Genomic DNA, 18,634 nt, shown 5'->3' on the forward strand with positions numbered 1-18,634 from the left:
TCTCAGCATCAGCACCTCTGCATTTCTAGCTCACCAGGATTCCTAGTTCCTCGCTTTCCAGGCTCAAAGTAGAGATGCACTTGGTCATGTCTTTGAAGGAAAGCCTGGTCCTGGGGCCCAATTTGGTGTATGATGCACCTCATTCCCTTCCTGCCTTGGTGATGTTTCCAGAGAGCAGGTGTTCCATTGGTGTGTGTCTCTGTATTAGGAAGATGCACAGCAGAGCCCACTGTCAATAGACGTTTAGCGTGAACGAGATACAAACAGATCAAATCCCTGAGATTTTGTGTTGATTGTTAACTGCAGTGTAGCCAGCCTTCCATAATAAGACACAGACTCCATTCTAATGAGTATGATTGTGTGTACAATATTATGTACGTATACTTTGTATAAATGTGCTGTAACATCTGGTTTAATGTGTTCCATATTCATATACTTCATGTTATGAAAGTTCATTGATATAGTATGTGTGTCCATTTCCTTGCTTCTGACTACTATGGGGTTGGTATTTGTATAGCTGTTACTGAGATGATCCTTCACATTGGTTTATTTAATGAAATATTGCATCAGGAGAAGTCATATATAGTTATAAATGGGTTATGTGCCAAGAGTTACATCAGATATTTAGAACTAATATTGCATTTTTCCCTGGAAAAATCTTATAGAAAGGACTTTCTTTTTCTTTTATTTTTAAGATTTATTTATGATAGACATAGAGAGAGAGAGAGAGGCAGAGACACAGGAGGAGGGAGAAACAGGCTCCATGCTGGGAGCCCGATGTGGGACTCGATCCCAGGACTCCAGGATTGTGCCCTGGGCTGAAGGACTTTCTAGGCTATCTCTTAACAAACGTTTTCGTACCTTTTGTAGCTGTGTTAAGGATGGCATTAACATTATGGTAAATGCTCTCTTTCTGTGTAGCTTTTGGGGTTTGAGGACAAAAGCTGACCTAGATTGGGTAGAGGCTTCGGGAAAGAAGATCAGAAAGTAAGGGAAAGGAGGAGGGTAGAGATGGGTCCAAGGGAAGTGAGGGAGGGGGCGGGTCATGGTGTAGAGGTTGGATGATGGAATTTGGAGCCCTCCCCCCTCCAACCCCAGACCTACCTTTCTAGAGTGCTTAGCTACTCATCTCATCTACCATCTTCAGATCCAGACCTCATTCTCACAAAGTGGTGGATGGTGTTTAGTGGCATGGTCCCTGTGGGCATGGAAGGTGTCCCCCCGCCCCAGTCTCCTCCTGCCAGCCCACATTGGGGACTGCTGCTGCTCCCACATCCCTCTGCAGCCTGTTAGCGTGGGGCCACTGCCTCGTTTCTCAGCCTAACCCCCATCTGCCATAGTGGATGTGTCTGGTCACCCTGCATGCTCCCCTCAGGTTCCACTCCATGTCCTATCTGGGGCAGGCTTGAATCCTTGCTCTAATTCCTGATGGTGTTTTGCCTGGGGCTGAATTTCAGGAAACTGGCCCCAGGTCACCTGACTCTGGCAGATGCTGAGATGGGCACAGAACCCACTTTTCCTGCTATCCATCAGGTGTGGAGCCCGTGCACACTCCATCTGCTGCCCACCCCCTCCCTTCACACCATTCCACTGTGACCCTTCAGACTCAGGCCTCTATCTACCCTGTGGCTTCACTATTTTCCATACATTTGTCTGGCTATGAAGGGGCCTGTTGGGGTCCACAAGAGCCAGGGCATTTAAGAGGGAGTATTTGGACACTGGAGGCCATCTCTTGTCTAGATCTGGGTGCTCAGCCAAGAGGGACCTTTTCATTTCAGTGAAAGTGACTTTGAGCCGTCCCATTTCATGCCAAGTAAGTGTCCTGAGGGTTTTGGCCAAATCCCAGCTTCACCCTCATCCAGGCAAAATGCAGGCTCTGCCCTGGCCCACGGCTACATGTAGCCAGAAGATTCCTGCTGCCGTTGGTGAGTGGGCAGGATAATCAGGCAACCATCTTGTGTCCACTAGGCCATGAGCACTCTGGTGATGAATATTTATATAATTATCCTATGAGGAGTGTTTAAAGGAAAAATATGATGCTTCAGAAAACATAAGATACAGAGGACTAACCTGAGAGAAGGCTTCGCTGAGCCGTAAGGATTAAACAGAAGTTAGCAGGCTCTGGGGGCTGGGATGAGGCTTCACAGGCCTGGTCAGCTGAGGAGGAAGGGAGGTAATTCAGGTAGAGATTAAGAAGAGAGCTGTCATGTGGGTCTGAAGCTTCTGAGGACATCTGGGTGTGAGAGGTAAATCGGGAGTCATGGTGTAAGGTGGGGAGAGTGTGGCATGAGGTCAGGAAAGGCTGAGAACAGAAGCCTGGGTGAACCAGGAAGTGAGGGAAAGGCAAGAGGGGGGTCGAGCCAGCGCATACTCTAGGAAGAAGTGCATCTGTGAGGGGAGGTGGGGGTTTGGATGGACAGAGAGGCTCTTCTTGTCTTCAGAGTGGAAGAGACTTTCAAAGCTGATGGGAAGATCCAATAGAAGGCGGGGGGGGGGGGGGGCACCCAGAGTGCCGAGGGAGTGATTGGCTTTTGACAAGAAGAGGCTCCTCACTCCATTGGTCCAGGGGGAAGAAGGAGAGGATGTGTAGTTGCATATGGCTCATAGATTTGCTAAGGGAAGGCAGTTCATTTCTGGTAGTTGTGATTCTCCCCATGAAAGAGAGAAAGTCACTTCTGAGGGTAGAAGGAGCAGAGCTGGGATTGTGGGAGGGGGTTTGAGGGGCATGGAGAATCAGGCTCAGAAGATGGGCAGAAGCAAAGATTGTGCACAGTCTGAACCATAGGCTGGTCCACAAGGCCACAGCTGCGGCTGAACACACCTTGCTGCAGCAGGAACTGACGACGCAGTCAGCCCTGAGCCTGGACTGTGGACTCAGTACACCCATGCTGGGGTCAGCGAGTATCCCTAGAAGCCAGATGCTGCCACCATCTTTGTTGCTTCTAGAAAGAATCCTTCAGTGTCTGTGTTGCTACCTTTTTGTATCACTGGCTCTAGAAGCAAAATCTTGGAAGGAGATATCTGATTTGCTGAGCCCAGATCATGTACTAATGTTGCCTTACCTGCCACGGGAGCCAGGAAGCGGGCATTTTCAGCTTCAAAAGTTGAAAGGTGCACTCTCTTCCCAGAAAGATTCACGAGGTGGGAAGGGCATTCAGGTGCTTGAAAGTCCAATAAACAAAAGACAAACAACTCCAACATGGCCCCATGTCCGATCATACTCTGGATGATAGATACAAACACTGTAGAACAGCTCCTCACCTGGAGCTGGCTGTGATCTTTCTCAGGGTAGAGATGCAATGATGCTGTTGCAGATGCATGGTCTCTTTCCTTATTTGGATGTGTTATTGTGACAACCAATTAAATGTCTCTTTAAATTTTCCAAAAACCCCAGCCAATGGGACCATCCGCTTGGAGGACCACACTAGCAGTTTAATGTTCAGGAGTTGGAAAGACCATTTTTAGCCAAAGGATAAATTCTAAGAGTACTTAATATGTAGCCCAGCTGATCTGAAATGACACATCAGCTTAAAGGTCATCAAAAAAAAAAAAAAAGGCTGACTAATAACATTTAAATAACCATAATTATGTCCTAGAGACATGTACAGCTGTTGTTGAAAAGGTCTCTGAAGTGCCCTGTCATTAGTAAGGCATGGGATGCATAGCCAAAAGGATAATTTTAGCCTTAGGTAAAACTCTGATTTAGCCATGGTTGGTGAACTTAGGAAAGAAGAAACAGAAGAGAAAAGAAAATAGATATGCCAATTAAAAGTAGGAAAGGACTCTTATGAGTGCAGGCCAGAAATGTGTGTTTGGGTAGAAAGACATTGGTTAAGAGGAGGAGTCTGGAACATTATGGAGAGTGTGTCTTATTAATGAGAAATGACAGTCACATCATTTGGAATCTGATTTAAGACAAATCACCAACACTGAGAAATATTTTGTTGAAGCCTGGTATAAGCCATTTATAGAAATCTATCTATTTTTAGGAATCACTGAATCTAAAAGATTTTAAATAGATTCAAGGAGGATTTAGATAACTTAGTTGCTGGTTCTTAAAGTTGAGTGAGGCCACTGCCTCGAAAGAAGATGACTGTATAATTTCCCTTGTTCCGTACAGTTTGTCAGACAGATTCTTAGGCTACTTTTCAGTTCAGTGAGTGAACCAAATGTCATAGGCAATTTTCTTACAAATTAGCAGAAAAAGTGTGAATGAGAAAAAGTGAGTTTTACAGAGAGAATCAGGGATTAGACCAAAAAAAAAAAAAAAAATCTCGACAGTAAGAGTAACCACACAGAGTAGGATAAGATATAAGACTTTGTTAGGAAATTAGACTCAGAGTTCTTGGATTCCAGTGGGCTTCAGCTTATTTCAAAACCACTACCAAATCTATTCGTAAAATTTTAATTGTAGATAAAATGCTCTTGAGTAACATATTTGTCTTCAATTCTGCACTTTGAGTCTACTTAGGGAATAATGATTCAAGTCCACGGGGACTGCAAATCACACTCCATGTCATTAATCATTTTTTCCTCCAGAGTTAAAAATTCATCGATAATAAAATATAGATGCAAGTGTTTCACTTTTACTCTGTCTTTCCTTTTTTTTTTCCCTTGAAATCTTCCGTTAAAAAAAATAGTGGGCTTGTCATTTTCCAAGTTATTGGAGTGATCCAAATCTTTAGACTCATTTTTGCTTTAGGATTTTTATTTCTCAGGCAACTGTAGTTATTTTTAATGAGGGAGCAAGAGACTCTAAATCTCTCCTTTCCAGTTTTTACCCTAATCTTCACCTCCTGCTGACTTGAATCTTAATTCCTTAAAAGAACCTAGGGAGATGTAGTGTTGGTATTTAAATCCTGGGCAGGCTGTCATGTGGAATAAAGGATAGAAATCTGTGCTACTCCAAGGCAGGGGAGGTTGACTTAGGAGAAAAAGTTTTTGACAAAACACGAAGGTAACATAATGGCCAGAACTTGTCAGCAACGTAATGGGTTTCCTCTCAAAAAGAGATTTTTGGTGAAGGTTCTTAACCTGAGTGAGAGGTTGAACTAGGGACTTCTTGAGTTCCTTCCTATAAGTTTCTGGAATGATCCACCTTCCCTTCTCGCACGTGAGCAGATGCTTCTGGGAGACATTAAGAAACACTGAAGGACAAACTGATTTTCCTCCTGAGCACAGTCTTTTTTTATGGTTTTTCAGCTCAGGGTGATGATAAACCTACAAAAAAGAAGTGCCTTTTCTATGGCATTGGCAGATGTGCTCTTTGGACCAGGATTAGAAGGATCCTTTTTCAGGCCAGCTGTGTTATATTTTCATCACTGCACCTGATTGTTTTATGAGGATTGTATTTCATTTTGTAGAGTTTTCAAACAAGGTTACTAAAATAGAGTTTAATTTCACTCGATCTGCATTTTCCCTTTTCAGTTAAAATTCTGGCTATAAAATTAGCTCCTTTAGATACATTTTTCAAATGGGCACCAAGCACAGAAGAAGTTTGTTTGGTTCTGTATTTTGGGACTTACTTTTCATGACTTGTATTTGGATTTTTACATGGATAGTGAGAATGTTTATAATTTAGTTAATAAAAATAAATGTTTCAAAATGGCTCTCCACAGGTGACTGATTAATGACAGAGGTAAAAAGGTAACTTAATAATGGGGAAATCTGGTGGACAACTTTTTAGGCATAGGATCAAACATAGCATCACTGATAATAGGACCACCTGCCATCTCGTGCCCCCAGCATGATGCCATGAGAAGAATGGGTCCCCTAGAAAGTAATCTTGCCAAAATGCTTATTCTGAATCAGATCATGAGAAAATAACCAGTCAAATTCAGATTGTGGAACATTCTGTGATAGAAAGGTCCTGGGCTTTTCTAAATGTCAGTGTCAGGAAAGACAAAAACCATGGAGGTGGGGAACGGCTCTAAGTTATAGGAGACAAAAGACTGGACAAGTAAATGCTGCATGTAATCCTGGATTGGAACCCAATGGGTGTTATTAGGAGGATCAAGGATATTTGAGAGTCAAAGATAAGGAGGAAGAAATGCCTCCAAATATTTTTTTTGTAGATTTTATTTATTTATTCATGAGACACACACACACACACACACAGAGAGAGAGAGAGAGAGAGAGAGAGGGGCAGAGACATAGGAAGAGGGAGAAGCAGGCTCCATGGAGGGAGCCCGACGTGGGACTTAAAACCGGGTCTCCAGGATCACACCCTGGGCTGAAGGCAGCGCTAAACCGCTGAGCCACCCGGGCTGCCCCCAAATATTTTTTATAATCATTTTACGTTTGTGGGCAAGGAAATAATCTCAGAGTGCTTCAGTGAGATGCTCAGAGTCACATGCCCTGTGAGTGGCAAGGCAAGGATTCACAATGGGGGATTGGTTCTCCTCCAGCCTTAGAAGTCAGCTCACCAGGCCTGGGCAGTAGACAGGACCACTTGGGGATTCACCTCTGCCTCTTGAACTTGGAGGCAATTACACAACTTTAGTATTCATCTATCCATCCATCCATCCATCCCTCCATCTGTTCATCCATCCACGTATTATGCCATCTGGGAAGGCTGGATGAATATTAAAAAATACTCGTTAAGTAAATAAGGAGCAATAACATCCACGTCATACAAAGTTCATATTTTTCCATCTTGAAGAGCACCCATCATGCTCTGTGAGCATATATTTGTTTACATCTGCTGCTCCCACATTTGTATCTTAATCACCCCTGTGTCCTCAGAGTAGTGCTTAACAAATGTTGTTAAACTGAAATGAAATGAAAAAAAATTTTTAAAAATTGAAATGAAATAAATAACCGGGACAGGTAATTTAAAAAAAAATTAGAAAATAAACGAGACAGGTGAAACTGCAAAATGTTATGCAAATATGTTTAAAGTCACATCCAGATTAGCTTCTCATTCAACTAAGTAACGTATGCTCCACCAAAAAAGTCTTAAGTTTATCATGTGAAATTGGTCTGCTGTAATAGTTTTATAATTTGATGAACATATGGTTCCACAAAGTGGCATTTTCTAATTTACTTCTCCTGATGTTTTATTTTACATAATTTTCAAACCTACAGGAGAGCTCAAAGAACAGTACAATGAATGTCAATACATTTTTAATTTGATTTACCAAACGTTAACGTTTTGCCACATTTGTGTACTCTCTCATGCATGTTCTCTCTGCACACACACACTTTTTGAATTTTTGAAAGTAAGTTTCAGACATCATTATGCTTCAAATCTAGATATTTCAGCAGGTATATCCCAAGAACATGGGCTTTTCTACATAAACTCAACATTTTGATGCCTAAGAAATGATATCATTTGTACAAAAATCTTATCTAACACACTGTCTATATTCAAATTTGTGCTTTCTAGCCTCATGGGGGGTACCTCAACTAGAAGGGTGAACTTGATGCATCATTCATGAGTGCTTTGAAGAATTTTGAGTGATCAAAGAGCAAACATAAATAACTGATAATGGGAGTTTAACAGAGGAGCCATTTCAAAGGCACATAATTTTAAATGATCAACTAGAAAAGAATACATTTGTACCTGTTGGTTTGACTTATATGAGCCGAGCTGCAAATCCACCTTGGGGACCACTCACTCTGCCTTGCAGCGACATTTTGGATCTGCAGGGCTCAGCTGGGGTGCTTGGCAAAAATCAGCTACAAGTTACATAGCAGTGGTGGTAAGAGAGAAACCATAGCGTCTGGAGTCAGAAAAAAAAGGAAGTGCACCTTGGCAATAGTCAGGGCAAGAACGTCAGAAACAAATTCCCATGATGAAATGGGAAGGAAGCAGTTTGAAGTGGAATGTCCCATCCCATAGACACCGGAAGATGAGTTGGTGGAATAAGTAGGTTTATTAAATTAGAGCGGATGGCAGGGTCACATAAGTGGGGGGAGGGGCCACTCTGAGGCATGTCTGCACCTGCTTCTAGATTTGGATTTCTTTTAACTGTGCCTGCCTCAAAGGAATCACACATTACTTTGGAACAGGATGGATTGAAACAAAAAGAGCATCCCTTATGAACCACCAAGGCTATTTCATTTATTTGGATTTTTCGGTAGCAGAAAGTGTAGCTTTGGAAAAAATGTACTCATAATTCTTGAGATGTACTATAGCATAGCTCTCCATCTCCAGGTCCCTGTAATGGAATCTTAGCATATTTAGAAATAATGGGGTTTGGAAGTTTTCTGACAATTTATTTCCTCTAGAATAAAACAGGTCAAATATTAAGTATCTCTTAGGTTCTGTGGCTGAGCTAATGATCAGTGAGTAGACTATGCATAGGCTCAGGAATTTTATGCCTAGAATACTTGGACATGTTACTTAGCCTCTTGAGAGACAATGGTGCATAACATAGTGCATAGAACACAGTAACCATTAGATCATAAACTATTAAGTGAGTAGGTTTTAAGGATATGTGTGTGCTATGATTGTGGAATTTTGATGGAGGAGTTAAGAATGCTTAGAATGATTCCTCTATTCAAAAATGTTCCTTTATATTACCTTACGCATATCTAAAGGCTATCTTACTTTGATGTGGTCTAAGAGAGATGTGCAAACAGTTTTCAGGGAAATATATTTGTTCTGATTTTCCAAATTTGGAGTTCTGGGATTTCCTATGAATTCCTACTATGTAATAATGGTATGCATCTTTTGGAAATTATTTCTCCTAGGTTTTCAGAATACCTTACAATTTCTAATTATTTTTTCTCCATGAGGTTGGGGTCATTTTTTCCGAGGATTGGTAAACAATCTGAGCCCAGGGAGGCAGTTTATTCAGATCAAAGAGCAAGTGTTTAGGATAGAACTGACTGAATTTAGGGTTTTCAGTAATTGGTGTGATCTTTCTTTCTTTCTTCTTCTTTCTTTCTTTCTTCTTTCTTTCTTTCTTTCTTTCTTTCTTTCTTTCTTCTTTCTTTCTTCTTTCTTCTTTCTTTCTTTCTTTCTTTCTTTCTTTCTTTCTTTCTTTCTTTCTTTCTTTCTGATTTCATTTCTTTATTTGAGAGAGAGAAAGCATGAACGGGGTGAGGGGCATAGGGAGAAGCAGGCTCCGCGCTGAGCGGGAGCCTGATGTGAGGCTTGATGCCGGGACTTCTTTGATTCGAGGACTCTGGGATCATGACCTCAGCTGAAGGCAGACGTTTAACCCACAGAGCCACCCAGGGGTCCTGACAACTCTTTCTGCAGAGAATAAGGCTTCTTAGAGCAAAGGGTAACCTCCGTAACCAAGAGCACTGGTTCTCAAAGTGTGTCCACCCAGGGGTCCTGACAACTCTTTCTGCAGAGAATAAGGCTTCTTAGAGCAAAGGGTAACCTCTGTAACCAAGAGCACTGTGTCTCAAAGTGTCCATATTTTCTTCCACTGAGGTCCCCATGACGTTTCAGGAGGTTTGCAAGCTTTGAGATCCTCCTTTTCCCCGTAACAGATCTGTGTGAAGCCAGATTTTCTTTAAATACTTCAACTAAAACAACATATCACAACAAATTGAATGCAGAAGCAGATAGGAGAATCCAGCTATCTTCTGTCAATACACACATTTAAAGAAACTTTAAAAATGTAAAGTAAAGCCACCATTCTCTGTACAATTTTTAAGTTTTGGAAAATACAGTAATTTTTCATAAAATAATTCACTTTATTACCTAAAGTAAATTAGTAAGATACATTAAAATTTTTTCTTTTTATATTTAATATGGGTACATAGGAATAGATATAACCCATGTAAACAAAAGCTTTTAGAGGTTCTCAATAACCGAAAAGTGTGATGGGTCTCTGAGACTAAAATTTGAGAACCATTGCCCTGGAGATTTTGGCTTCTAGTACCAGGTTTGGAACATTTACAAGTAGCTACTGGTTTTGAGACTTTATTTTTTTAAATAATGACTCTTACCATATTATTGTATGTAAAAAATATAAAGAGGAAACTCTCTTATTTTTTTCCCCAAGAAATGAAAGGATCTCACAGAGTCTAAGTATTCCCTCTCTCTCTAACTAGATGTACTTGTTGTCCAAATGGCTCTACTGGACTAGTTAATAAGGTGGAGGAGTCTTCTTCTAAAAGTCACTGTTGGATCTGTTACTTGGGCCAGGGAATGTGGGATGTGGAGAGCATGTGAGGGGGTAGAGATAATCCTTACTCGTTAACACTTTTAACACCTATATTTGTGGTCATACCAGGGTCTTTGGGAAATATATAGACTCTCAGGGTTCCAAATCCAAGGCAGATAAGTTTTGGGGGAAGGGGGAGGAGTAGATTTGCAAAGACTCCTGGGGTCCACTTTGGAAGACATGTTGGGATTCATGAGTAGTTGGGCAAAGAAAGGACCAAAGTCTCCCCTTGGCTCTTCTATACTTCTGCACTGTCCTGGCCACGGGCAAAAGAGTGATAAGGATAAATGAGAAAATTAAAAAGAAGGAGAACAATGAGGATAAAAGGAGACAGTGCAGGGGAAGGAGGTGCTATCACTCTACCAAACAGCTGCTCTGTTCTCAGTTCTGCAGCTGTGAACTCTCTAAGACTTGGAACCAATCAGGGGCCATGACACTCCCAGGAGACACTCTGGGCTGTATACTTTTGGCTCTTGGTCCTGGGAAGGCTTAGCACATGATGGTTGTTGCTTAAAATCAGATATCTTGAAGGTACAGACTTTAAGATGTTCCATAGTTTGGTTAAAGATCAAGGGTGTAATGATTCAGGTGTGACAAAGATTAATGAATAGATCTGGAAAAGAAAGAAAAATGATTATTTGGTTTTGAACATGATAAGCTTGAGAGTCTGTGTACCAAGATAGAGTTGTCCAATAGGCAATTAGAAATAGGATCTGGATCTTGGGAAAGGGGTGGCTAGATATGTTGCCTTGGGATCAGCATCACATAAAGATGGTCAAGGTTGCAGATAGATGAGGTGACTTTAATAACTGTTATCTCCTTTGCTTTATCAGCTTTTCCATGTGGCCTATCTTATAATCAAATTTGCAAATTCTCCTCGCCCTGATCTTTGGGTCTTGGAAAGATCTGTAGACTTTGGAAGCACCTACTCACCTTGGCAATATTTTGCTCGTAAGTAATTCTGCTTACCATGTTATGCAGGGCTTTAATTATTTGCAACAGATCAACATGGGATTTAACTAGAAAATTAGTCTCTCAGTTTGGCTAATTAAGGACTGGCCAATTTTAACTCTCTTGATTACTCTCAGAACATCCCTATTTCTTAAGCATGTATGCATGAATTCCAAGGATACGGATGTAGAACTGAAGTTGAAATGCCTTTTATGATAACAGTTTTGGCCACTATTTAGGGAGAAGCAATGTACCCATAACTAGGCCATAGCTCCAGTCCTTTTCCTTTTATGTAGAATTAGGGACTAAGTTCTATCTTTAGGGATTCTACATTTCACCTTATTTAGCTTGACCCTGTCATCTTCAACTAACGAAGAATGTCAGTGTCTTTGAACCCTTTGATGAACTGAGGCAATGGGAGTTTTGCTTACAAAGGCCCTGGGCTTTCCATGAATGCTCCTTAGAGGGTAAACTTGCCTAATCAGGAGTGAGGAGTGAGAACCACATCTCCAAATATTGCTATTGAAAGTAAGTGGCCAGAAGTGGCTTGGTATTTTCTTTCATGAGTTAAAACTTCATTCTAAGCTTTTGTCAAAAAATCTTCTTGCTTCTCTGTTCTTTCCTTCTGACATATTTTCTTAAGGAAACAAAATGTGCCTTAAAAGATTTATGACAAGATGGTAATATTTTGTTTTATAGTATTAAAATGTTTTCTTCCTAGACTCTAAAGTAGATTGTTTGGAACAATTTGGGCAGAAGGCAAATATGGCTATCACCCAAGATGACGATGTACTTTGTACTACTGAATATTCCCGGATTGTCCCTTTGGAAAATGGTGAGGTAAGTTGATATGGGGAGATGGGAGAGTTGAGACTCAGAAATCAACATGAGGATATGCAATTTTGCGTAATTGTGAAACTTGTACTTTCAAGATCTAAAATAGATCACAATGGAAACCAGAACTTGGAACTAACTACTAAAGGAATCCCATCAAGGACTCCTAGAATGAGTTGGGTTGGAAATTCTTTATAAAAATATTTTAAATTAATTAACTAATTAATTTTTTTAAATTTTATTTTATTTTTTAAATTGAGGTATAATTGACATAAAAAATTCCATTTGAAGTCTCACCTTCTCTTCCGGAAGTCAGGATTCCGGATTCAAAGGCCACATGTCTTACACTGTCTTTTCTGGTGGAATGTTTAGAAAGTGGGCTGCTGGTGATTGAGATGAAAATCCTTCCCACTGCTTCACAAACACATATCCCTCCTAAGAGTGAGGAGATGAAGGGTAGGTGATAGCACAGATACTTAGTCTTTCTGGACAGGGTGGGCATCATCTGTAGGGAGAAAAGAATTGCCCTTTGGGGTTGCATATGGTCCTGGTCCAATAGCTAGGCTATTGTTACGGGAGATGGGAAAACAGAATGGGGAAAATTGGAGAAGAATTCCATGGCAGTTGTGAGGCCATCATGAGCATGAAGTGAGTTTCAAATGAACTCCTTGAAGGGTGTCAGTCTCCTGTTTTAGGTGGAGAGATCTTTCTAGCAGCTCTGTCCAGTATCTTCCAGTGATTGGGGAGTATCTCTAATTGTTGGCACTTGGACTTCATCACTTAAAACTTTAAAACAAAACCTGGGTTTTTTTGGGTCCTCTCTTCACAATCAACTATCCAGAGACTTTCTTCAACCTCATTTAGGTTTTTAGATAACTTTAGCTTTGTTTCTTTGATGCAACCAAAAGTTGTTTTTTTATACTTATAGAATTTAATATTATATTTTCAAAATTTCATAGTATTACCACCCCATAACTACACAGATTGAACAGAGGGTTTGAAATGAAATAACATTTTTTGAGAGCTCAGGTCTTAAGGAGAGGTTGCCAGAATTTGGAACTAGGAATGAGAAAGGAAGACTGAACTAGCAGTGATATATTTGGACATAAGCAATATCCACGACCACCTACAAAGATCTTAATGGCTCAAAGAAACCAAGTGCTTTGGGGCATGTGAGTTATTTTTAGTTACTTGTGGCAATATTTTCACGATGGGACTTTTCCCCCCTCTGTGTGTGTTGTGTGGTTATTTTAGGTTGTGGTGTCCTTGATAAATGGTCGACCAGGCGCAAAAAATTTTACTTTCTCTCACACCCTGAGGGAGTTCACCAAGGCTACAAATATCCGCCTGTGTTTTCTCCGAACCAATACCCTTCTTGGACATCTCATCTCCAAAGCACAGAGAGATCCAACCGTCACTCGGCGGGTGAGTAGCATTTCTAAGTGCCTACAGAGCAGTTTTTGTTACCTATTTTTGCTTATCAAATTAATTGCCTTTCAAGTAATCTTTGCAGCCAGTAATGGTGTTGGTATAGGAATTGTTCTTGTGTGAAATACTAAATATAATTTTGAAGTTTGGTTGTTAAAGAAAAATCATTATATTCAAAGAGGATGAAAAGCAAAGATGTGTTAGTCTGCTATTATAGCAAATAATCCCCAAGTCTCAGAGGCTTAACAAAATAAAGGTTAATTTCTTGCTTATGTCACAGTCCAACGTGGGTCAGCAGGTGGGATCAGTTCCATGCAGTCTTTCAGGAGACCAGGCTCTTTCTATCTAGAGTTACAGCCATCCTGTAGGACCTCAGAGTCCTCCTCTAGATCCCCTGCACATGGTCTACAGATGAGGAAAAAGTGAGTGCATAGAGAAGACAGACTTGCCTGCTCTTGACCACCCAGGTCACCTCCATTGGTAGGAATTGGTGGTGCAGCCCCACCTTCGTGCAGGAGGCTGGGTAATGTAATGAAGCCACAGTGGAAGAGACATAGGTGTTGGTGAGCACTAGTGCTGCCTACTGCACTGGGTGAACATCTCTCTCTCTCTCTCTCAGTGTCAGGACAGTTTCCTAGGCAGAGGGGGAGCCAGCATAATAAATATCTTGAACTCACTCTTCTCCTACCCACTGACCTCCTGATGGTACCTCCCATTGGCCAATCCCAAAGGGAAGCCAGTGGACAAGAGATCCTTGTTGCAGTCCATAAAGTTCAGCCCCTGAGCAAAGGGCAGAAAGAGAAAGAGAAAGGTGGTCCTAGAGAGTAGACCTGGAAGGGTGAATGGAAGATGCCCAGTGTACCTAGTAGAGTTTAGCTTCCTCTGTAGGTGATATCAGAGAATTGGAAGATGAAGGCAGGGAGAAAAGTAGGTTTTGCTACAGTTTTAAGCATTTTCCAGAAAGGCCAGTCAATTTCTGGTATTTGTGGTTTGTCTTCTGCATTTTCTGCCCACTTAGCTCTCTCTGAGCTGCTGTAGGTGGGGACTTGGACCTTGGATCCCAGGATGAAATTTACACAGAAGAGCTGGGCTTTCTGGTAAACTGTAGACAGACTGGGTTTCCATTCTCTGGATATTTTGGAGCCATGCCACAAATGTACCTCACACAACCTCTTTTTCATTTCATTGTCTGGGGGAGGGGGTTGCCATTTGCAAGATTTGTAATTACATGTATGTGTATTTTTCACTTAGGTGAATGTAGTCGTCTCTATGAGTACGTTTTTATGGATCTCATATCACGTATCATCTGGACACCTCTCATCCTAATCTAGGTTGCTTCTTTATGTGAAGAAGAACAGCATACCAGCTGTCCTGTCACACCCTCGTGTGTGTGGCTGGGGTGAAGTCTGATTGAGTACATCTCTTGTGCTGTTGCCCTTAACACATGCACAGAGAGAAACTTCTATGGTGATCACCATGAGAGCTTCTAGTGTTAACTTGTCTTAGAAAGCCCTCTAGTACTGAATCTATCCATATTAATGAGAGAGGTCACTGACATCTTCAGACTAAGTAAGACTGCCAGGATGCTTTAACAGTTTTTAGTGTGGAAATCAGAACAGTTTTTAGTGTGGAAATCAGAACAGAACCCTTATACTGAGTGTACAGAGTACTTTAAGGGGGCTGCAGCAGCAACGACAAAAAGATATAGAAACCTTGTCCTTGTGAGATCAAAGACTTCCTTGCTGACAGGTATTCTCATTGGCAGCATGACCTCATGAGAAAGATTATTCTACATGCCCCTAAATTTCTCACTGGGCTCTGCACAGTGGCCAAGTTTGAGAAGTAAGGGAGCTGGTGGACAGTGCCACCTGTTGTTGCTAGTGGGGAGGTCTCCAACATACTGGAGATGTGCCTGGTGGATGACATGGTTTCTCATATCTGTGGCCTGGTTGAGGGGCTGTTCCGCAGCTGAGTCTGAAGCTCACTCTGGCCCTTTGGAGCTTGAACTCTGCCTTTGGCCTTATTAACCTTAAGTAAGTAAGGCTTCTACACCTGCTGGTGGGGCCTGCCAGTCACGGCACTGCATCTGCTCTGTCACTGTAAATATTTTCTCCCTTCCTGGAGCCTGCATGTAGTAGCTCAAAATTTGACATAAAAATTTATTTTTGGTAAATAAATATGAAACCTAGATTTATGAAACTCAGATTCACTTAAAAGTAATCTGAGAATCACTTAATCCTTTAACAAAAGGCTATTTGGCATGTTTGTTTTCCAAGGTGATTTCCTTCCATGCATTTAAAGCATTTGACTTTTAAAAATGCACATGTTTGGTAGGTTGCTATTACATTCGATTGAAGAATGCATTTATTTTGTAAGGGAAGTTACCTCCAAATGCTGCTCCCTTTTGTGTTAAGATAGGATCAAGAATACAGGATGAAAGAGAAGAGGGTCAATACAGATGTGAGTTACAGATTAGTAAAGCAAAGCTGTTGCTCTTAGTAAAACTAACACTGGTGTCTTCTGTTATATATAGTATTATTACAGCATAAAAGATATCAGCATTGGTGGGCGGTGTGTTTGCAATGGCCATGCCCAAGAGTGCAATGCAAACAATCCAGAAAAATTGTAAGTACATGGTACACATTTTTGAGCTTTGCTGTGAATAAGTCTCATTGTTTCAGTAGATGTTTGCATCCCATTAAATACTTCTAAGTTCTTGCCCTCAATAGGAATGTTTCATTGTCAACAAATAAATGGTGTGTGTTACTTCTTCCCTCCTCTGGCCCTGCACTTGCTTCCACATGCCTCAACCAGCCCCTAGCAGACATAACTAATCGATCACAGGCCTCAGTGGATGATCTGGGATGCAGCCACCAAATCCTCTGGTGGGGGTGGAGCATACCCAGGCGGTGGCCCCGCCCCCCCAGGCAGCCATGAATAATTGATGAGAGTTAGTAAGAGAAACCAAAACTTGTCATCCCAGATCTAACGAGATCAGGGGGTACACATTTCCAAATATTTTTCTTCTTTTTTTTCATTATGGTAAAATACCTATGATATAAAGTTTACTAACTTAACCATTTTTAAGTGGCAGTGGTTTAAGTGGCAGTAGGGTTAAGTACATTCTCATTGTTGTGCAAACAATCTCCAGAAATCATTTCATCTTGCAAAATTGAAACTGTATATCTGTTAAACAACAGCTCCCCACTCCTCCCTTCCCCAGCCCCTGGTAACCACCATTCTCTTTTCTGTCTCTATGGATTTGACTACTCTAGGTATTTCATGTAAGTGGAATCACACAGTATTTGTCTTCTTGCAACTGGTTTCTTTCTCTTAACATAATGTTCTCAAGGTTCGTCTATACTGTAGCATGTGTCAGAGTCTCCTTTTTTTAAAAGGCTGAATAATATTTTATTATGTACATACCATATTTTGCTTATACATTCATCTGTCGATGGACATTTACTGCCACCTTTTGGTTATAGTGAAGGATGCTGCTATGAACATGGGTGAACCCATTTTTTTTTAATGGAGGTCTATTATACATACAATAAGGTGCATGGATATTAACTAGTAAGTGTTCAACTGTACATTCATGTTATCAACACAAGAGGGATGCTGTTGTGACTGGAAATGACTGGATGCTAGAGTTGGTAGTCATTTTCTCTCGGTGTTTTGTTTATAGTCTGCAATTCCCCATGAGTGGTATTTGCCAGAGATGTTTTACTTTTATCTGATGAAGTTCGTTCTTTATTAGCCTTCATGTTCAGGCACAGATGCCAGCTACCAACTTATGTGGTGTGGAGCCCTATTCCTAACCAGCAGCAATCCCTGATGTTGTCAGGGATCAGACAGTGCTGAGATAGCATCATGAACCCATCAGCTGACTAGCCTTTAATTGGCAAGCATGTATTTATTAATGATGAATCCATTGTCTCCTGGAGGGTAGAGCCCTAAGACATTAGAAGTCAGAACAGAGAAGTCCTGAGTTGGAGAGAGAGGGGAGAAAAGGGGTCGGTTTAGTGTTCCTTAGCCTGAGACAAAATGGCACCACGTGGGAGAGGAGTTGAAGTCATTGGAGAAGGTCTGAGCTTCCTGGTTGGAAGGGGTGCCAAGCCCTTGACTTTGGCAGACCTGGAAGGGTTCCATACTGTGTGGTAGAGATTGAGAAATCAAGGTGAGTAGAGAAATTGTTTCCCCTTGCCCCAGTATACACCAACACAACAGCCTTTCCTCCCACTCCTTGCTGGTTTGCTTCTGCCCAACAGGCTTATTCATGCAAATGCCGAGGAAATCCACATCCAAGAACAGGAAAAAGATCTTAAAATGTTTTTAAAAAAATTAGTTTCAGAGGTAGAATTCAGTGATTCATCAGTTGCATATAACACCCAGTGCTCATCCCATCAAGTGCCCTCCTTAATGTCCATCACCCAGCTAGCCCATCCCCCCGTGCACCTCCCCTCCAACAACACTGTTTCCTAGAGTTCAGCGTCTCTTACAATTTGCCTCTCTCTCAATTTTCATCTTATTTTATTTTTCCTTCCCTTTCCCTATGCTCATCTGTTTTTTAAAAAATTCCACATATAATTGAAATCATATGGTATTTGCCTTTCTCTGACCGACTTATTTCATTTAGCGTTATACTCTGTAGATCTATACACCTTGTTGCAAATAGCAAGGTTTCATTTTTTATGGCTGAGTAATATCCCATTGCACATACATATACATCATGTCTTTTTTATACATTCATCTATCCATGGACATCTGGGCTTTTTCCCTATTTAGGCTGCTGTGGACATTGCTGCTATAAACATGGGGCTCCATGTGCCCCTTTGAATCACTAGGTTCTTATCCCTTAAATAAATACCACGTAGTGCAATTACTGGGTCATAGGGTAGCTCTATTTTTAACTTTTTGAGGAACCTCCATATGGTTTCCCAGAGTGGCTGCACCAGCTTGCATTCCCACCAATAGTGTAAGATGGTTCCCCTTTCTCTGCATCCTCACCAACATCTGTTGTTTCCTGAGTTGTTACTTTTAGCCATTCTGACTGGTGTGAGGTGGTATTTCATTGTGGTTTTGATTTGTATTTCCCTGATATTGAGCATTTTTTCATGTGGCTGTTGGCAATTTGTATGTCTTCTTTGGAAAAATGTCTGTTCATTCTTCTGCCCATTTCTTAACTGTTTTTTTTTTGTTTTTTTTTTTGGGGGGGGTGTTGAGTTTGATAAATTCTTTATATATTCTCAATACTAGCCCTTTATCTGGTAAGGTATTTGCAAATATCTTCT

General features: G+C 41.1%; 1 protein-coding gene across 1 annotated transcript in view; it reads left to right on the plus strand.

The window, feature by feature from the left end:
- LAMA3 (laminin subunit alpha 3) overlaps positions 1–18,634 on the plus strand; it is a 249,718-nt gene that overhangs the window by 48,839 nt on the left and 182,245 nt on the right. Inside the window, exons 3-6 of the mRNA XM_041769356.1 lie at positions 10,964–11,081; positions 11,803–11,921; positions 13,170–13,340; positions 15,877–15,968. Coding sequence (XP_041625290.1) covers positions 10,964–11,081; positions 11,803–11,921; positions 13,170–13,340; positions 15,877–15,968 — 500 coding nt within the window. The remainder of the gene's footprint in view (positions 1–10,963; positions 11,082–11,802; positions 11,922–13,169; positions 13,341–15,876; positions 15,969–18,634) is intronic.

The sequence above is a fragment of the Vulpes lagopus genome, chromosome 1 (assembly GCF_018345385.1).
Source record: "Vulpes lagopus strain Blue_001 chromosome 1, ASM1834538v1, whole genome shotgun sequence".
Lineage (NCBI taxonomy): Eukaryota > Metazoa > Chordata > Mammalia > Carnivora > Canidae > Vulpes > Vulpes lagopus.